The sequence below is a fragment of the Acinonyx jubatus genome, chromosome A2 (genome assembly GCF_027475565.1).
Source record: "Acinonyx jubatus isolate Ajub_Pintada_27869175 chromosome A2, VMU_Ajub_asm_v1.0, whole genome shotgun sequence".
Lineage (NCBI taxonomy): Eukaryota > Metazoa > Chordata > Mammalia > Carnivora > Felidae > Acinonyx > Acinonyx jubatus.
The window spans coordinates 46,708,539-46,729,778 of NC_069383.1; the positions used below are offsets into that span (position 1 = coordinate 46,708,539).

At 49.0% G+C, this 21,240-nt stretch overlaps 1 protein-coding gene across 7 annotated transcripts in view; it reads left to right on the forward strand.

Annotated features, from left to right (window-relative positions):
- The window catches only part of NOD1 (nucleotide binding oligomerization domain containing 1), a 77,336-nt gene that overhangs the window by 45,395 nt on the left and 10,701 nt on the right, over nt 1-21,240 (forward strand). For 3 of the 7 annotated variants that reach the window (XM_027075197.2, XM_027075196.2, XM_027075201.2), the window contains 7 exons: nt 1,841-1,924; nt 3,087-3,170; nt 4,013-4,096; nt 7,941-8,024; nt 8,916-8,999; nt 11,337-11,420; nt 18,736-18,819. In XM_027075197.2, coding sequence (XP_026930998.1) covers nt 1,841-1,924; nt 3,087-3,170; nt 4,013-4,096; nt 7,941-8,024; nt 8,916-8,999; nt 11,337-11,420; nt 18,736-18,819 — 588 coding nt within the window. The other 4 variants (XM_027075202.2, XM_053218262.1, XM_027075203.2 and 1 more) reach the window with 4 other exon arrangements.

Consider the following 21,240-nt stretch of genomic DNA (forward strand, 5'->3'; position numbering starts at 1 on the left):
TACACCAATGCTAGAGTGTACTTTATGTGGGGGCAGTGAGATGCAAGGAGCCCAGGTCTGTGCTCTCCACCTGGGGCACTCTCACACACCGTGGCCTCCCTGTGCTCATCTCCTCAGATGGAGTGCTCCAAGGTGGTGCTCCTGCCCCAAGTAGCTATCTTTGGAGCCCAGGCTGTCTTCAGCCTTACAGTGGCCTTGCTGCCCTCCCTACCTGATTTCCACCTCTTGGCCCAATATGGCTGCTTAGTTCCAGCCATTCTGGTGACGTTCCAGCCTCCAGGAAGAAGAAGGGGCAAGCAAAGAAGGACATACCTCATTCTTTTGAGAACTTGTCAGCTATGGCTAATGAGACTTCTGCTTACATTTCACAGGGGCAAACTTAATCATGTGCCCAGTTCAAAAAATGGGGGATCCTATTTCTAAGAAAGCACAGATATTGGAAGTGACTAGCAGCCTCTGCCACCCTGGGATGGCCACGCAGTGTGTGTACACAGTGTGCCCCAGCACCAAGGTGGGCACCATGGGAGGAGGGGCCCTGAGTGGCTGACCTGATCATTTTGACGTGGCCTAAAAATCAAACGTGGTCAGCCTTTCATATTAGAGAGGTCAGCTTGCTGGCACAGTTTGTTCCAGGGTTTGCGTTTGTAAATAAAGTTTTATTGGAACATAGCCACACCCATATGTTTACATATCAGCTGCTTCACACTATAAAAACATTTTTTTTTTTTTTTTACTGTTTATTCAGTTTTGAGAGAGAGCGCACGAGCAGGAGTGGGGGAGGGGCAGAGAGAGAGGGAGACACAGAATCGGAAAGCAGGCTCCAGGCTCTGAGCGGTCAGCACAGAGCCCCATGCGGGGCTCGAACTCACAAACCATGAGTTCATGACCTGAGCTGAAGTCCGGGCGCTTAACCAACTGAGCCACCCAGGCACCCGACAGTTGCTTCATACTATGGAGCCAAATAATTGCAACAGAGACCACATGGTCCTCAGAGCCTCACATATTTGCTCTGTGGCCTTTTACAGAAAAAGTTTGCTGACCCTTGGATTACTGTCTCACCCACCCCTGCTCCCTCACTCTCCTCCATCCCTCAGCCTCATGTAAATGACGGGGTGAAGGATTGAGAAAATCAGGGTAGTTTGTTACACAGATTACTTGGTAGTAGAAAAAAAAAAATTCACATATTAGCTACATCAAAATATCCTGTTAGTACAGGGACTGTGCAGAACAGTTCCCGTGAATGGCCGGCCCTTGTGCAGGAGAGATCCATCATCCCGAAGGCTCTCTTTTCCTGCCCCCATCTGTAAATGTGACCTCCAGATGGGGAGGCTGTTGGCGCTGCGGGGAGACAGTTCTCGTGGGGACTGTCCAGCCTTTCGCAGGACACCTGATAGCTCTGGCCCCCCCTTGCCAGGTGGCAGGGCCTTCCCTCCCCGAGCCTTGCCATCACTACAAGCCACTCCACACGTTTCCAAATCCACAGCCCCTGCTGTGTTGTGAGAGCCACAGAGAAGGCCTGACCGACACGTAGGCCACCCGCAAATGCAGGCTGTCAGAGGTGACCGGCCTCACATGTCCTTTATGTGTCTCTCGTAGCCCTCATGTCGAGTCAGGGCTCTGCTGTAGTCTTGCTGACAGGCCAGTTCCACGTGGGTCTGTTGGCCCCACGACGCCCAGATCCTTTAGGAGCTCTGTGGCTGACTGTCATGGCCACTGTCTCAGGGGAGCGTTTATAGCTGGGAAAACTCCAGGACCTACAGGCTTCTGGATCTTGTGGCCTTCATACTCCTCCATAGTGAGCAGCTGCCGTGATTCAACTTCCTTTGCTGTTTTGTTTCAGACTCAGCGTAAACCAGATCACTGACAGTGGGGTAAAGGTGTTATGTGAAGAGCTGACCAAATACAAAATTCTGACGTTTTTAGGGTACGTATTCCTCAACAGCACCAGATCAGTTGTGTAGTAATAATACAGAGGAGCAGGAAACTGCCGTTCGTGCGAGTCACTGGAGGGTTGGAATGATGGCTGAGCCACCAGAAAGAGCCCTGGACAGGGGGCCAGGAGTCTTGGGTTCTGCTCTTGGCTCGGCCAGCAGCCCACTCTTTGAGCAAGCCCAGAAGTGTCTTTCATTTGTCTCTTGAGATCCTAATCCAGGCCAGTATTTTACAAGTGGTGACTGGGGGTTGCTGAGGGAGTGGCTAGGGCTGCCTTTTATAAATGCCATATGCTGTTTACGTATTAGATTGTGGATCCACAGTCCCTCATCCAGAGCCCTGAGCGAAAGACACAAATCCGGAGTCAGTGTATGTGCCGTGTAAAAGCGATATGGCCAGTGAGGTCGAGGGCATTACCCGGGTTTCAAGTAATTGAATCTACCTGCAGCAAAACGTATGAATATTCAGAGCAGTTGGGATAAAGCCCACAAAAGGCTCCACATCAGTCGCCAAACTGCTGAGCACTTGAAACCTGTCTGTTTACCACTTTCCGCTTTTTTCTTCCTTCTTGTTGAATTGGTACGAGGCGGTAAAATGACTAACAGGGAGACGGGAGCTTCCAACACTCACTGTCCCTCAAGCTGCTGCTTGTGACCTTAATCGAAAAATACCCATCACTTGCTGCTTGACTGGTCGCACATAATCATCCTAATGACCCCGTGGGGACACGGTGATTCTTCCTCCTCATCGCAGAGGCAGAAGCAGAGGCTGGGAAAGTGGCGGAGCTGGCTCTGCACCCGGCCTTCGAGACCCCCGAGCCCCAAACTGCTCTCTGTGTGCCCCTCCTCTCTCCTTTCAGCCCAGACTTCAGGTATCGGCAGCCAGCACATACCCACTTAAAAATGTCCCGTGGGGACGCGAGAATAAAAGGGACAGACAGCGCAAGGAACATGATGATACTGTGAGAGCATCGTCTGGTGACCGACGGTGGCCACGCTTGTAGTGAACATAGCATAACTCGTAGACCTGTGGATTCACTATGTTGTACACCTGAAAGTAATGCAACACTGTGTCAACTGTACCAAGAAAAAAAAAAACCCCAAAAAAGCCGACGCCGGGGGTCCCAAAGTCTCACGCTGTGCTCTCTCTCCAAGCCTGTATAACAACCAGATCACCGATGTCGGAGCCCGGTACATCGCCAGAATCCTGGACGAGTGCAAGGGCCTCACGCACTTGAAGTGAGTGGGCTGGGTGTGGCGGCTTATTCGGGAGCCCCTGTGGGTCACCCCTTCATCATTCAGACACAGAATATAAGTCACCAGAAGGTGCACTCGCCCTAAAGCCTTCCGCTTGCCCCAGGCCACGTGGGTCAAATTGAGAGACCTGTGTGTGGGAAGGAGAGCTGACCGCGGGGGGGGGGGGGGGGGGGGGATCGTGCCCTGAGGGTGAGGCAGGGCCACCTACCTTGGGGGGAAATCTTGGCAAGGGAGCTGTGTGGGGCCTCTTCTAATAAATCACTGATCCCATTCTTGACGGCTCCACCCTCACGACCGAATCACCTCCAAGGGCCTTGCCTCCTGATCCCATCACCTTAGGGGTTAGGATTTGAGAATATGGATTTGTGGGGGGGAACACAGCCATTCAGACCTAGCACCCACCTGGTTGCAAGCAGGGGCTTGATCCTCGGTCCCGTCACAGAAATGCTCTGCCAAAGGTGACGGAGCGCCAGGCCCAGAGGAGCCCCTGGAACAGCACTGGGGCCGGGAACACACACAGGCTGGCCACTTGCACTTGAACGGGGCGCCTCCCTGGCCTGCTGATGGAAACGAGTGACGTTTAAAGGCGGTTATTTACGGGTCCCTAAGTTTCGGCAGAGACCGCAACCACCTCCTGGAGAGGAATCCAACGGCTCTCCTTAGGGCTTTGGGTCCTTCCTCGAGAGGAAGCCCAGGGCATGGGTGCCGCGGGTCCCAGGGCAAAGCCCACACCTCCCAAGAGGGGCCCCACACTGGGGACGAGGGTGCCAACGGCGGAGTCCCCTCACAGCTGGGAGCTGACGTGCGCACGGCTCTCTCTGCAGACTGGGGGAGAACAAAATAACGAGTGAAGGAGGAAAGTGTCTCGCCCTGGCTGTGAAGAAGAGCAAGTCCATCTTTGAAGTTGGGTGAGTAGAGGCAGAGGCACCTGAGCCTGTCCTGGGCGCAAGAGCGCCCAGAGGACCGCTGGGGCCGGCTGTGGGGAGGCCACAGAGGGCATCCTCCCTGGCGCCCTCTGGCTTCTTCTGCACGGGGACCGGGAACCGTTTGGGGAAGTCAGCTGTGCAGACTTTTATTTCATTGCTGCACAAGTCCGTGATGGCCACCAGCAAACGGAGGGGGTGCCGTTCTAGCCCGAGGTGGTAAGCTTCTGCGGGCCGATGTTCTTCATCTTGGGAAGGCGTTTTAAGAAGATTTATGATTTTGGAGAGAGCGAGTGAGCATGTGTGGGAGTGGAGGAGGGGCAGAGAGGGAGGAGGACAGAGGATCCCAGGCAGGCTCTGTGCGGATGGCAGGGAGCCCGATGTGGGGCTTGAACTCATGAACCGTGAGATCATGACCCGAGCTGAAGTCTGACGCTTAAGCGACTGAGACACCCAGGTGCCCCCGGGGGCTTGTTGTGTTTTGTTTTGTTTATTGCGTAGTCGTGCGGCCATCACCCCCATCCATCTCCAGAACCCTTTCCATCTTGCAAAAAAGCGACTCTCTACCCGTTAGACGATAATTCCCCCTTCTCCCTTCCTCCCAGCCCCTGGCCACCACCCTTCTGCTACCTGTCCCTGTGAATTTGACTGCCGTGAGTACGTCACCTAAGTGGAGTCATACGGCATGTGTCGCTTTGTCACTGGCTTCCTTCACTCAGCCCAGGGTCCTCGAGGTTCATCTGTGTTGTAGCATGTGTTGGAATTTCCTTCCTTTTTAAGGCTGAGAAGCGGTTCATTGGATATATCTTGTCCATTCATCTGGGCACTTGGGTGGCTTCCACATTTTAGCGACCGTGAACAGTGCTGCTATGAACGTGGGCGTTCAAATGTCTCATCGATTTCTGGGGGCTGTGTCCCCAGAAGTGGAATTTTTGGATCGGCTGGTCATTCTATTTTAAGATAGTTTTTTTTAATGTTTATTTTTAAGATAGGGAGTGCGTGAGCACAAGTGGGGGAGGGGCAGAGAGAGAGGGAGACACAGAATCGGAAGCAGGCTCTAGGCTCTGAGCTGTCAGCACAGAGCCCGACACGGGGCTCGAACTCATGGACTGTGAGATCATGACCTGAGCCGAAGTCGGACGCTTAACTGACTGAGCCACCCAGGCGCCCCTGGTCATTCTATTTTAAAATAATTTTTTTTAATGTTTATTTTTAAGATAGGGAGTGCGTGAGCACAAGTGGGGGAGGGGCAGAGAGAGAGGGAGACACAGAATCGGAAACAGGCTCCAGGCTCTGAGCTGTCAGCACAGAGCCTGACGCGGGGCTCGAACTCACGGACCATGGGATCATGACCTGAGCTGAAGCTGGATGCTTAACTGACTGAGCCACCCAGGAGCCCCTGGTGATTCTGTCTTTAATTTTGTGAGGGCCCACCACACTGTTTCCCACCAGCAGTGCATCCAGGTTTTCCGTGCCCTCCCCTCCCCATCGCTTGTCATTTTCTGCTCTTTTTGATGGTAACCACCCTAACAGGGACGAGGTGGTATCTCATTATGGTTTGGACTCCAGAGGCTTTTTAAAAAAGCTTTTTATAGCGTTATAATTTTTACCTGATTACAAAAGAAACACCGATAACTTTATCTGGAAACTGTGACGAATACGAAAAAGATAATAAATATCATCTCGGAAATATTGTCAACACCTGAGGTCGGTTAAGCTTTCGTGTTCTCTCATGCAGCGTGTGCTCGCCACTGGTTTTTTTTTAATCTAGCAGAGGGGCGCCTGGGTGGCTCAGTCGGTTGGGCGGCCGACTTCAGCTCAGGTCATAATCTCGCGGTCCGTGAGTTCGAGCCCCACGTCAGGCTCTGTGCTGACAGCTCGGAGCCTGGAGCCTGTTTCGGATTCTGTGTCTCCCTCTCTCTCTGACCCTCCCCCATTCACGCTCTGTCTCTCTCTGTCTCAAAAATAAATAAACGTTAAAAAAAAATTTTTTTTTAAACTCTAGTAGAGGTCAGGCTATATGTACAGAATTTTATTCCTTTTCACTTAATCTCATGAGTAGTTTTCCCCTTCATTAAAAATTTGATATCGTTCAATTGTATAGTACACGTACTTTTTTTTTTTTGTAGTTTCAAGTTTTTATTTAAATTCCAGTTAGTTAACGTATAGTATAATATTAGTTTCAGGAGTAAAATTTAGAGAGTCATTGCTTACATATAACACCCAGTGCTCATTACAGCCACTGCCTATTTTATTTTATATTTATTAAATTTAATTTTGAGGGAGCGAGGCGGGGAGGGGCAGAGAGAGGGAGAGACAGAATCCCAAGCAGGCTCTGTACTGTAAGCAGCAGAGCCCGGCATGGGGCTGGAACCCACAAACTGTGAGATCATGACCTGAGCTGAAACCAAGAGTTGAACGCTTAACCGTCTGAGCCACCTCTGACTTCCTCTGACTTAGTTCGCTCAGCATAATACAATCTAACTCCGTCCACATTGGTGGAAGTGGCAAGATTTCGTCTTTTGAATGGCCGAGTAATATTCCGTTGTATATATCTATCACATTTGCTTTATGCATTCATCCGTCGATGGACATTGGGACTCTTTCCATGCTTTGGCTATTGTTGATAGTGCTGCTATAAACATGGGGGTGCCTGTGCCCTCTCAAATCTGTATTTTTGTACTCTTTGGGTAAATACCTAGTAGTGCAATTGCTGGATTATAGGATAATTCTATTTTTACCTTTTTGAGGAACCTCCATACTGTTTTCCACAGTGGCTGCACCAGTTGGTGTGTTAAGAGGTTCCCCTTTTCTCCACCTCCTCCTGTACACATACTCTCTGTACAAAATACTGAGAATTCATTCCAGGGCTTTAGCGTCCCCAGGAGGGATGGTGGCAGGGCACAGGGCATGGTGCCCAGGCAGCCCCAGGTCCGCTGTGCATGGGCTGGGCAGGCAGTGCCCTCAGCCTAATAACAATAGCTGTCACCTGCCATAGGCCAGGTGCTGTTCTAAGGGCTTTGCATATGTTAACTAACTTAATCCTCATAACAACTCTAGGGGGAATTTTCTTATTAGCCCCATTTTACCGATGAGGAGACAAAGATCCAAGAGCTTATATCATTCACCCAAGTGAACCTTAAATCCAGATAAAAATCCAGTTAAAACGGGAGGCCAGCGGTGTGGCTCTGGAGCCCAGCATCCTGCCGCGCAGACCCTCGCAGGTTATCCGCTGTGGGGAAGGAGGGGGCGAGGCTTCATTATTGCAGCTCCCCCCTAGACCACATCGGCCCGCCAGCACGCTGTAGTAGGGTCCTCTTCCAGAAAAGCAGCGTTGCTGGTGGTGTTTCCAAGGGTGCTTCCTGATCTTTGCTTCCTGGAAGACCGACTGTGTCTTCACCAATGTCTCGCGCCCCGGCACCGAGCCAAATGGATGCTGGAGTTGGCAATTCCACAGGCCTCCTGTTTAGGCTTCTGCAAACCTGTCTCCTCCTCGAGGGGCATCTGGGACTGCCTTGTGCTCAGACACCTCCCCCCCCCCCCCACCAACGCCTCTTGGAAAGCCCAGCGGCGTGAACTTAGTCTCTAATTGTGCAACTATCTGATGGACTTCTGTTCCCGAGGCTTCTGCTGCTCTTACCCTTACATTTCCCTTTGAATTGGAAACCGAGAGCAGCTCACTAAGGGGCTGGTGTGGGAATCTGCTCCAGGCCACGGCTCCAGGGACAGAGGACAGACATCTGCCGGTGAGTGTCCCGTGGGCTCGGCCACCAGCAGAAAGTGAGTGGTGAGCGCAGGCTAACGTTCACCGTCTTGCCTCTGCCCTCAGGATGTGGGGCAACAGAATCGGTGACGAAGGAGCAAAGGCCTTTGCAGAGGCTCTGAGGAACCACCCCAGCCTGACCAACCTGAGGTAAGCGCTGCCTTCCAAGACCCGCTGTCCCCAGGGTCCAACCTGGTCACTCGGTTGTACCTCGTGGTTGCCAGGGAGGAGCCGAAGGGACGCGGGTGGTTGGCTTTCCTAAGAGAGAAGGTATTTGCGTGTGCGTGTGTGGGATTTTTTAAAGAACATCTTTATTGACACGTAAGAGGCATTACTGTTCGTCGTTCAGCTTGGTGACTTGACGAATGTACACACCAGGGTAACCACCACCCGGATTAAGACCTAGGCCATTGCCACGGCGGGGAAGAGACCTCTCAGCAGTCTGCCCAGGTCCCTTGGGAGTTGGAAGTGGGGTGGAATTCTTAAGTCCAGACAAAACTGGAAGGGATGCCATCCGTTCCGCATTCACAGGACGGTGCTGAGACAGAGGGGGACCCTTCATCTCGGTAAAGACCTCCTCCTCCCTGGCCTTCCTGGAGGCCTCGGGCCAAACCTCGGAGCCTTGGGCATCTCCGTGTTGCTCGGGTCCTTCCTAACACTGAAAGAGAGTCCAACATAGTGGGGGCAGTAGCAGACTTTCTTCTTTATGAGAACAGAGGAAACTTCTCCGGGTCTCATCGATGGGCACCTGGAGAACGTCAGCCACCTGAAGCAGAGCTCCCCCCCTCCCCACCGTGTGCCTGTGACCAGGTCTCACTGGTGTTCCATGTCCTGTCTGGACTCTCCTTGACACGTCTGTGCCTGTCCTGATGCTCGGGGAGTATGCTCTGGAACAACAGCAGGCAAGGCTGAGCACTTCTGCTTCCTGCCTCGAGTCAGGAGCCACCTCCCAGCAGCATCTTCCGGGTGTTTCGGTCACTGAAGCCAAAGCCAAGTGTAGACGTGTCTCTGATAATTGACCCCAAGTGTTTTCCTTCCTAGTCTTGCATTCAACGGCATCTCTACGGAGGGTGGAAAGAGCCTCGCCCAGGCCCTGCAGTGGAACACCTCTCTGAGAATATTCTGGTAATAAGCAAAGCCATTTTGAGAGGCTGGGTCTCAGGGACTCTTCCAGAGACTGCACAGCCTGGAATCCTAACTGAAAAGCCGCCTTTAATTGAAAAGGTTCTAGGCCTTTCCTCAGGGTTGGGTTGATAGTTTTAATTTCTTCCTAGAATAGAAAGCAGCCATTCCTAGAAGCACAGACAGGTGTACAGAAGGGGGACGGGGACCCCAGCAGCATGGGTTCCACCTTAGCCGCCTTTGCCAGCTTCCGCCTCAGCCTCAGGAAAACCTGAAGGCTGGCCATTCTGTCAGGATGACGCTTAGGAGACCCTCAGATACGCCTTGCAGAGTCCAACCTTCATGCACTTGGCTCAAACTTTTCTCCCTACCTCCTCTTAAACTGCCTTCTTCATGCTGCTTCCTCCTTCCCCAGCAGCCACATCACGATTTGGCCTTCAGGTCCCAGCCCACCTGTCACCTCTCCCCAGAAGCCCATGTTCCTCACCCCTCTTCGTACTCATTTAGTGTATGCTGCCTTCTGACAGTGCTTTTTTTTTTTTGGTTTTGGTTTCCTTTTTCTCATCTGCTCTATTTCAGTTTTATTTCTTTGTACTTTCTCTACTTGCCTTCCAAGGGAGGGAGCTATCGGCGAAGTTGGTTAAGCACGACAGTGTCATCATCTTGAGAGTTCTGATACTAGACCTGCTGGCCATTAGATGTATTTTCAATGATTTTCCTCTAAACAAAATCCTTAAAAATGTTTTTAAAAGAAATATCTAAAAAAAAAAAAAAAAAAAAAAAAACCTGTAAGAAACTCGAAAAGTCGGAAGGCAAAGTACTTCCTCCCTTGTGTTTCCCAGATAGAACCTTTCTCTTCTAGCCTCCTAGCACTTGAATGCATGCTTGTATGTATATCGCTTTTCTTACAACATGGAATAGCATTTAGCAAATGACTTTAAAAAACATCTCAACCGTGTAGTGTCCGCATTTTACATGTCCTCTTATGTCAGGGTTTCTCCGTCTCGACACTATTGACATTTTGGTCCAAATCATCTTTCTTGTAAGAGGCTGTCCTGTTCAGTATAGGATGTTTCGCAGAATCCCAGGCATCTACCCATTAGCAGTACGTTCCCCCCCTCCGCCGACAATTGTGATGATCAAAAATGTCTCCAGATGTTGACAAATGTCCCCTGGAGGGGAAAGCACCCAGCTGAGAACCACTACCCCTCACAGATAGTAAGAATGCCAATACCCAGCATTTCTCGAGGGCTGATGGTACAGCATGCATTATTCTCTGCCTTTTATACGTGTTGACTCACAGCCACCCCATAATGTCTGTACCGTGACTGTTCACCCTTATTTCTCTGGTGAGAAAACCCAGGCCCAGAGAAGTTAAGCCGCCCGCCTGAGGTTGTCGTGCCAGTAGGCGACACACGCCCGGCATGTCTGGCTCCGGAGCACTCTTAAATAGCGTCATCTTCTGCCTCATTCTCTCTACCCCTCGTTCCCTCGAAGGGCTGCACAGCGTCCCATTGAATGGGTGTTTGCAGTTTAGTTTCCCAGAAGCCTCTGCCGATGCTTACATGTGTTCACATTTCACAGTATAAGCGTGTAACGCGGTGATCGGTACTGCATGTGTAGATCCTTGTGCGTACATCTTTGCACACGGAAGTGTGATCATTGACTCAAAGTATAACACATTTAAAATTCAGCTAGACGCTACCAAATTGCCCTTTGAGGAACGATTGTTTAATGTTCTATGTCATTCTTTTTCCTTATTTATTCTTTCATCCACTGGCGTGACAGGGTCCAATCCTGTTTACAGCCGGGAGCTTCTAGTCCTGAGTGCTTTATCCAGACCACTGCTGCTTTTAGGAACAACTAAGAGGCTTCCTGAACCTTGACTCACTGAACTTGGGTCCTTCGCAACTGGCCTCAGAGCAAAGCGTTGAGCACATTTTAACGTGCAGTTGGCAGGCTTTTCCAGGTCTTCATATGACAGACTTTTTGGTAACGTGCTGTCAGGGGTGTTCAGGGAGACTTGGGGGAAGTGGGCCTTAGCCCCTAGCTTCTGTGAGAACGGAGGGCGCAGCAAAGATGGGCAGGGAACGTGGGCTCCTCTGTGGCAGCAGGACTAAGGAGTAGGAGCTTGGGGACAGGATTTGCACTAGAAATGAGCCTTATTTATTGTCTATGGGGCTCAGAGGCTGGGGTTGGGGCCTGGCTGTTTGCTCAGTTCAGCAAGCGATTAGCAGCATGAGCTGGAGAGATCTGGGCTGGGATCCCACTTCTGAGAACTCATTTAAAAATGTGTGCCAGGTAGGGCTCTCCTGAGTAAACACTTGCTTTCTTTTCTAGGCTCACCAAAAATGAACTCGATGATGAAGTGGCAGAGAGCTTGGCAGAGATGCTGAAAGTCAACCAGACGTTGAAACATTTATGGTAACTCAGAGAACCTCAGAATTTCAGGCTGTGCTACTTTTATTTATTACTTACTTTTCAAGTTTTTTTTAAATTTTTACTCTAGTTAGCATACAGTGCAATATTGGTTTCAGGAGTAGAATTCAGTGATTCATCACATACAACACCCAATGCTCATTGCAACAAATGCCCTCCTTAATGCCCATCACCCACGTGGCCCATCTCCCACCCGCCTCCCTCCATCAACCCTCAGTTTGTTCTCTATGCTGAAGAGGCTCTTCTGTTTTACTTACCTCTTTCTTTTCCCTCCTCCCATATGTTCATCTGTTTTGTTTCCTTTTTTTTTCTTTTTGAGTCCTTTTCTTTCTTCCTTCCTTCCTTCCTTCCTTCCTTCCTTCCTTCCTTCCTTCCATCCATCCATCCATCCATCCATCCATCTTCAAGTTAGTTAACATACAGTATAGTCTTGGCTTCAGGAGTAGAACCCAGTGATTCATCTCTTGTGTATGACACCCAGTGCTCATCCCAACAAGTGCCCTCCTCAATGCCTGTCACCCATTTAATCCACCTCCCAACCCCACCCCTTCCAGCAATCCTCAGTTTGTTCTCTGTATTTAAGGGTCTCTTATGGTTTGCCTTCCTCTCTGTTTTTATCTTATTTTTCCCTTCCCTTCCCCTATGTTCATCTGGTGTGTTTCTTAAATTCCACATATGACTGAAATCATATATGTCTTTCTCTGACTGACTGATTTTGCTTAGCATAATACCCTCCAGTTCCATCCACATTGTTATAAATGTCAAGATTCATTCTTTTTCATTGCCGAGTAGTATTCCATTTTATGTTTGTACATCTTCTTTATGCATTCATCAGTCAATGGACATTTGGGTTCTTTCCATAATTTGGCTATTGTTGATAGCATTGCTATAAACATTGGGGTGCGTGTGCCCCTTTGAATCAGCATTTTTGTAGCCTTTGGGTAAATTCCTAGTAATGCAATTGCTGTGTTGTAGAGTAGTTCTATTTTTCATTTTTTGAGGAATCTTCACACTGTTTTCCAGAGTGGCTGTAGCAGTTTGCATTCCCACCAGCAGTGCAAAAGTGTTCCATTTTCTCCAACCTCTGTTGTTTTCTGAGTTGTTCATTTTAGCCACTCTGACTGGTGTGAGATAATATCTCATTGTGATTGTGACTTGTATTTCCCTGATGAAGAATGATGTTGAGCATCTTTTCATGTGTCTGTTAGCCCTCCGGATGTCTTTGAAAAAGTGTCTGTTCATGTCGTTTGCCCATTTCTTCACTGGATTATTTGTTTTTCATGTGTTGAGTTTGATAAGTTCTTCATAGAGTTTGGATACTAACCCTTTATCTGATATGTCATTTGCAAATATCTTCTATTGGTTGCCTTTTAGTTTTGCTGATTCTTTCCTTTGCTGTGGAGAAGGTTTTTATCTTAATGAGGTCCTAATAGTTCATTTTTGCTTTCAATTCCCTTGCCTCCAGAGACATGTTAAGTAAGAAGTTCCTGCAGCCAAGATCAAAGAGGGTGCTGCCTGTTTTCTCCTGTAGGGTTCTGATGGTTTCCTGTCTCACATTCAGGTCCTTTATCCATTTTGAGTTTATTTTTGTGAATGGTGTAAGAAAGTGGTCTAGCTTCATTCTTCTGCATGTTGCTGTCCAGTTCTCCCAGCACCGTTTGCTAAGGAGACTATCTTTTTTCCATTGGATGTTCTTCCCTGATTGTCGAAGATTAGTTGGCCATATATTTGTCAGTCCATTTCTGGGTTCTCTATTCTATTCCATTGATCTGTGGTCTGTTTTTATGCCAACACCATACTGTCTTGATGCTTACACCTTTGTAGTAAAAGTTAAAGTCTGTGTTTGTGATGCCTCAGCTTTGGTTTTCTTTCTTCAACATTACTTCGGCTATTCGAGGTCTTGTGTGGTTCCACACAGATGATAGGATTGTTTGTTCTAGTTCTGTGAAGAATGCTGGTGCTATTTTGATAGAGATTGCATTGAATGTGTAGACCGGTTTGGGTGGTATTGACATGTTAACAATATTTGTTCTTCCAGTCCATGAGCATGGAATGTTTTTCCATTTCTTTGTGTCTTCTTCACTTTCTTTCATAAGCTTTCGATAGTTTTCAGTATGCAGATCTTTTACCTCTTTGGTTAGGTTTATTCCTAGGTATTTATGGTTTTTGGTGCAGTTGTAAATGGGATCCATTCCTTGCTTCCTCTTTCTGTTGCTTCATTATTGGTGTATAGAAATGCAGCCGATTTCTGTACATTGATTTTATATCCTGTGACTTTGCTGAATTCCTGTATCAGCTCTAGCAGTTTTTTGGTGGAGTCTTTTGGATTTTCCAGGTAAAGTATCATGTCGTCTGCAAAGAGTGGACGTTTGACTTCTTTGCCAATTTGGATGCCTTTTATTTCATTTTGTCTGATTGCTGAGACTAGGACTTCCAACACTATGTTGAACAACAGTAGTGAGAGTGGACACCCCTGTCATGTTCCTGATCTCAGGGGGAAAGCTCTTTTTCCCCATTGAGAATGATAATTAGCTGTGGGCCTTTCGTATATGGCTTTTATGATGTTAATGTATGTTCCTTCTATCTCAACCTGCTTGAGGGTGTTTATCAAGAAAGGGTGCTGTATTTTGTCAAATGCTTTTCTCCATCTATTGACAGGATCATAGGGTTCTTATCCTCTCTTTTATTAACGTGGTGTATCACATTGATTGACTTGCGAGTACTGAACCAGCCCTGCAGCCCAGGAATGAATCCCACTTGATCATGGTGAATAATTCTTTTAATGTACTGTTGAATTTGATTTGCTAGTATCTTATTGAGAATTTTTGCATCTAGTTTCATGAGGGATTTTGGCCTGTAATTCTCCTGTTCTACTTTTGAAAAATGTTTTTTGAGATGGGGTGCTTGGCTGGCACTGTTGATAGAGCATGCGACTCTTGATCTTGGCTTTGTAAGTGTGAGCCCTGTGTTAGGTATAGAGATTATTTAAAAAGAAAATCTTAAGGGGTGCCTGGGTGGCTCAGTCAGGTAAGCGACTGACTCTGGCTCAGGTCATGATCTCACAGTTCGTGGCTTTGAGCCCCACGTCGGGCTCTGTACTGACAGCTCGGAGCTTGGAGCCTGCCTTCGGATTCTGTGTGTCTCTCTCTGCCCCTCCCCTGCTTATCCTCTCTCTCTCTCTCTCTCTGTCTCTCAAAAATAAATATTTTTTAAAAATTAAAAAATGAAATCTTAAATGCAAAAACATTTTTTGAGGGGTGCCTGGGTGGCTCAGTCGGTTGAGCACCCGACTCTTGATTTCAGCTCCGGTCATGATCTCCCAATTTTTGTGAGATCGAGCCCCATGTTGGGCTCTGTGCTGTCACATGGAGCCTGCTTGGGTTCTCTCCCTCGCTCTCCGCCCCTCCCTAGCTCATGCTTGCGTGTGTGCACGCATGTGCTGTCTCAGTAATATATTTCTCTCTCTTTAGTATATTTTAAAGCCTACTTCTTTTTGAGAGAGAACGTGTGAGTGAGAGTGGGGGAGGGGCAGAAGGCGACAGGGACAGAAGCTCTGAAGTGGACTCTGTGCTAATTAGAGAGCCCAACGCGGGGCTCAAACTCAGGAACCAGAAGATCATGACCTGAGCCAAAGTCAGATGCTTAACCAACTGAGCCATCCACATGCCCCAAGAGAAGATATTTTGTAAGATAAAATGGACGTGCATAAAATTCACCCTTTAAAAATGTACAGGTCAGGGGCCCCTGGCTGGCTTGGTCAGTGGAGTGTATGACTCTCAATCTCCAGGTTTGGAAGTTCCGGTCCCACGCTGGGTGTAGAGATTACTTAAAAAAATAAAATCTTAAAAAGACAGTAAAATGTATAGGTCAGTGGTTTTTAGCGTATTCACAAAGTTGTGCAACCATCACCACGATCTAGTTGTAGGACAGTTTTACCTCCCCACTGCCCCCACTGGAATATACCAGTGTGCATTAAGCCTCCCCATCCTTCTCCCCCGGTCCTTAATCTACTTTTTGTCTCTGTGGATTCGCCTGTTCTGGGCATTTCCTGGAAATGGAATCCTACAACGTGTGACTCGTTGTCTGTGTTCTTTCACTTACGTGGGTTTTCAAGGGCCATCTACATCCTAGAACGTGTCAGAACTTCATTGCGCCGTAGGGCCGATACTCCGTTATATGGATATTCCACATTTTGTCTGTTCATCAGCTGGTAGACATTTGGGTTGTTTCTACTTTTTGGTTGTTGTGAATAACGTTGCCTTTTCGATTGTTGTGAATAATGATGCCTTTGACATCCGTGTGCATGTCCGCGTGTGGACATACGTCTTCATTTCTCTTGGGTATATGCTTAGGAATAGAATTGCCGGGGCAAATGGCCACTCTGTTCCGAACTTTTTGAGGAACTGCCGAAGTGTTTTCCAGAGTGACTGCTCTACTTTAGGTTCCCGCCAGTCACGTAGGAAGGCTCCCATTTCTCCACATCCTTACCAGCACTCGTTAGTGTCTATCTTTTTGAATCTTGCCATCCTAGTGGGTGTGGAGTGGTGTCTTATTGTGGTTTTGATTTTCATTTCCACTAACTAATTTTGATTTTCAAGCCCACTAACATTGGGCATCTTTTTGTGTGTCTCTCTTGGAGAAATGTCTCCACATCCTTTGCCCATTTTAAATTTTGTTTGCCATTTTTTTTTTTTTTTTTAAGGTTTAGAGAGGGAGGGCGGGAAGAGAGCAGGTGCACGCGTGCGAGCAGAGGAAGGGCAGAGAATCCTAAGCAGGCACTGTCAGCGCAGAGCCCGAAACAGGGCTCGAACCCACAAACCTTGAGATCATGACCTGAGCCAAAATCAAGAGTCAGACGCTTAACCAACCGACCACCCTGGGTTATCTGCCTCTTTATTGCTGAATTATTGGAGCTCTTTATACATCCTGCATACTAGACATTTACTAGATACATGATTTACACGTATTTCCTCTGTGGGGTTTTCCACTTTCTTGTTAGTGACCTTTAAAGCACAAACACTGTTCATTTTGATGGAAGTCCAATTTATTTTTTCTTTGGTTGTTTGTGCTTTAGATACTTTACTGAGAAACTGTTGCGTAATCCAAGGTCACAAAGATTGACACCTAAGATTTCCTTTAAGTGTTATAGTTTTGCTCTTGCATTGAGGTCTTTGATCCTAAACGCTAATTTCTGGAGCTAATTGTTGTGTGTGATATGAGGCAAAGGGTGCAAACTCCTTCTTTGGCATGTCCCACTGTTCCAGCACCGCTTGTTGAAGAGACTGTCTTTCCCTGTTAAATGGCCCTGACGCTTTTGCCAAAACTCAATTGACCATAAATGTATGGGTGTATTTCTGGACATTCTATTCTAGTTCATTGATCCGTTTGTTTGTCTTTATGCCAGGATCACACTGTCCTGATTGTTCTAACTGTGCAGTAAGTTTTGAAATCAGGAAGGGTGAGTCTCCCAACTCTGTCCTCCTTTCTCAAGGTTGTTTGGGCTATTCTGGGTCCCTTGTGCTTGTGTATGAGTTTTATTTTTATTTTTATTTTATTTTTTTATTAAAAATTTTTTTTTAAGTTTTATTTATTTTTGAGACAGGGAGAGACAGAGCATGAATGGGGGAGGGGCAGAGAGAGAGGGAGACACAGCATCGGAAACAGGCTCCAGGCTCTGAGCCATCAGCCCAGACCCCGACGTGGGGCTTGAACTCACGGACCGAGAGATTATGACCTGAGCTGAAGTTGGACGCTTAACCGACTGAGCCACCCAGGCACGCCTCTGTATGAGTTTTAGATAACCTTGTTAATTTCTGCAAAACAGCCAGACTGTGCTACTTTTATGTCTGTTTTGCTGTTGTTTTTCTGGCCTGTAGACTTTCTTTTATCTCTTTCCCTTGGGGCCCGGCCTGGAGGGAGAACAGAGCTAGAACAGGGCTAGAGAGCGAGTCTTGGCTGTTGGGTGGTGCACAGATCACACTGGCCCTTGTCTTCAAAGGTGGCCCCAGGGGACAGGTGCGCCTGAGCACTGCCATACTCATTGGCTCCCTTCCTGCCCGGCCTCTTGCCAGGTCTTGGCTGGAAGCAGCTCACCCAGCAAAGTGTAGGTGGTGGTGGTGGTGGTGGCAATCGTGAAGGAGGGGATTAGGAAGCAGCAGAGTTTGGCTGAATGCACGATTCTCTGCTCACTTCTAGGTTCTATCTTTGCTCCTCTTGCAAAAATGTCCGAGTTACATTGTGGTCGTTCTTACCAGGGAGTCATCACCTCTGCCACTGAGCCCAGGCGCCCCCCTTTGGGGCATGTGGCTGGGAGATTGGGGCCCCTCCACAGCACAGCCACAGTCCCGTGTGCTCGGGCAGTAATGGTGACAGGTGCTCCCTGCCATCGGGTGCTGTGGCAGAGACCGTGAGGACTACTTCCTACATATACATCCTCCCACTGAAACCTTGGTTACTCCCATTTTACAGATCAGGCAACCGAGGCATAGATAGTGTAAGCTTATTTCTTCAAGGATCTGTGGCTGAGAAGTAGGGGGTGGAGGGTGTGTGTGTAGGAGGGGAGCTTTGAACCACTGCACTGACTGCCTCTTCATGGGGTTGGCCCCTTCTCGCCTAATTTCTATAATCTCATCAATCATGACGGGGCAACCCTGTCTTCCTGGTGGGGCTGTTGTGTTCTTGGGTCAGTGGCCAGGATTTCTTAGGGTCAAGTTGAGCAGTAGGCTTTTATTCTACCAATAGCCAGGAGTGAGGAGTGGGCCTGTGATGAAGCAGAGACACCTCAGTGCCTTGGGTGAATTTCTTGGGTGTATTTCTTGGGTCGGAAGCATAGCTGCTCAGGGGAGCACTTCAGAGATCTCCCGGGCTCCCCAGCTCTATTGGACACCTTGGTTTCATTTGGATCACTGCAACTAGACATAATGGGGTGCACCCTCAGAGGCCCCATTATCGATGCTTTCCCACTGGGACCCACGAGTGGAAGGAGAATCGTCCTCTTCCCTCCCTGCAGGAAAAAATGGGAAAAATGCCGACACATACATATCTGGGTTCGTGTATTAAATTATCTACGTGTGAGTGCACAGATCTATTAGGCTCACTCTAGAAATGTACCAAAAAATTAAACGTCTTAAAACATGCCCTGTAGATCTGATCTGGACAGCCTCAGCCAGATTAAACATCACGTGGACACAGCGCTTCCCCGGACCCCGTCTCATGCCCACCATGCCCTTACCACTCCTTAACGGAGGGGCAGATTTAATCCAGTATCATGTATCTGATACAAGATATGTTCTTCTTTCAGGCTTATCCAGAACCAGATCACGGCCAAGGGGATTGCCCAGCTGGCAGACGCATTACAGAGGAACACTGGCATAATGGAGATTTGGTAAGACACATGCGCCAGTCGTAGTAATGAGAACATTGACTGCCTACTCAGCACCCTGACTGGGCGCCAGGCACAATTTAGAGCATGTGCCACTTATTCCTCATGTTTCCAGTAGTCCCGGAAAGCAGGCTGGTAGTATTTCCACTTCACAGAGGCAGAAACTGAGCCCAGAGCAGTGAGGGAATACTTGCCCAAGGTGCCACCTAAGAGGAGAAGCTGGAATCTGGTCCAGGCTGCCTGACTCTGTGGCCTGGGGCTCCCCTCGTAGGTGCCCTGCCCTCCTCTACCTCCCCGCTATGCACGGGGCAGATGGCCCAGGAAAGGGATCCTGCTGAGAGTGAATCACTCAGGGACTCAGGAGGCTGAGATGTGGATGGGGTAGCTGGCGTTTGGGGCCCCTTCTTCTCCTTTTCTGGGCTTTGCCAGGCTTGAGGAGACACTTCCCTGCTGGATTTGCTCCGACTTGTGCTCTTTCTTCTTATTTCTGCTTGGAGGAGTTGTTATGCTAGTGGGAGGGAGCTGGATTGTTTTGCTTCTACAACACTGAGCCCCACTCCACTTCGTTACTGCCTCATAAGACCCATACATCGTCCCCCCTAAGTGGGTCCCGGCCTGTGGACTGTGTGGGCAGGGTAGGGGGAGTTCCCATCAGTGACAGGTGTGGCAGCGGCCTGGGTGCTGGGGATGTGGCGGTTAGGCGGACAGAAAGGGTCCTGATGGCTTGAGAGCACTGGCTCACCGGGGCTGCGGACAGGGGGCCCTGAGCAGGCTCCCCAGCGCTCTGGAGTGTGCCGTGAGCCTCAGCCCTCGGCATGAGACAGCCGTGCAGCGTGACCATGTGGGGCACCTAGCATGGTGGGGGGCACAGCCACATTTCCCTTGAGGACACGGGCCACAGGAGGGGTTCACGCTCTCCCCGTGGCTTCCCTGAGGTCCAAGGAGCAGCCTCCCCGTGAACTCAAACCCTCAGCTCAGGGGGTAGTTACTCATCAACTACCTCATTTCGTCCTGCCGGGGGAGAATTTCCCAGCCAAAAAAAAGTACATCGAGGTACAGCTCCTTGACCTGGGCTCCCAGAACAGCGTTTTTTAAACTTTGCTTTGGAACTTGTTAGTGCATCATAAAATCAGTTGGGCGGGTTGCAACCAGCACATTATTTGGAAAACGAGGTCGAGCAGAACACCAAAAGTCACCGTGCACAGCACGAAGTGTTATTTTAGAATCTTGGGTCAGGTGTGGGTACGTGTGCCTGCGTGGATGCTGGTTCAAGACGTAAAATGTAATTCTCGTTTGGGTCGTGCTTGAAAAAACATTTGGAAGACGCTGTCCTAGAGGGGAGAGCCCAGCTCCAGCAAGGCTGACGGAGGACGCTGGGGCTTGGGTGCGTGTGACCCTGTGCCCGCTCCTGAGTCCGCAAGGCATGTGGGAGCTGTTGGAACTCTGGTTTGCATTAATCGCCAGCCCCCCTCCTGCCCGTGGTCCCTTCCCTAGAAGCACGTCAATTCTTGCTGACTCTGTGGTTCGAGAACAGCAGGCAGAGGGGGAGGAGGGGGCAGGCCAGGCTGCAGAAGTTTGCAGACAACAGTTGGCCTCTACTTTTCTCGGAGGCTGATTTAGGACAGTTGTAAGAACACGTAGCTGCTTTAACTCTGTCCGCCTTGAAAAATGTGCATTTGTTGCCTTGGAATGACCACTGTTCCTATACAAGGAACTACGTGTGCAGGGCCAGATGTCTTTAGCTTGAAGGTGTGCTACCCAGGGCCTAGAGGCGTGTGTGTGAGTGATGTCATGGAACCAGGCTTAGTGACGTCCTGTCGCGTCGGCCCTGTCCAGGGCTGTGGGGATCAGGGAGCAGCTCTGTCCGCAGTCACCAGGGGCACAGGGACTCGTTGTTCGTGCTGACATTGATTTCTACCTCATCCCTGTCCCATGAAAACTTGCGGTCTGATGCCCCAAGTGAGTTCTGCTTCAGAGACAGGAGGCAGGGTGAACAATGCCCTGACATTGCGCGGCATCTATCATACCGCTGGAGTAGCTTCCTGGGAGGCTGTCTGCTCCAGACTGTGAGCTCTTTGAGGATGGAGCCTGGGTCATGGTGTTTAAAAAAAAAAAAAAAAAAAGTCAAGTGAGTAAAGGTGAAGGTCTGATGGGCTTTAGCAAGCAGTTCCTGAGTTGGGCGGCATTCCTTCCAGAAAGTAGAGGGGAGCTCTGCTGAGCCAAACAGGAGAAAGGTTCTTAAAGGCAGAGGACATCAATAAGGAAGAATTTATTAGCAGAGAGTACATCGTTGTAAGCAAGGTTGCCCTCCTCGGGGGAGCAGGAAGGTCTGACAGTAAATTTCCTAGTGTTGACCAGGAAATTCTATGCTGACTGATTAAAGGCTACATTCATTCCTGGGGTGTTAAAATTAGGTTGGAGTTA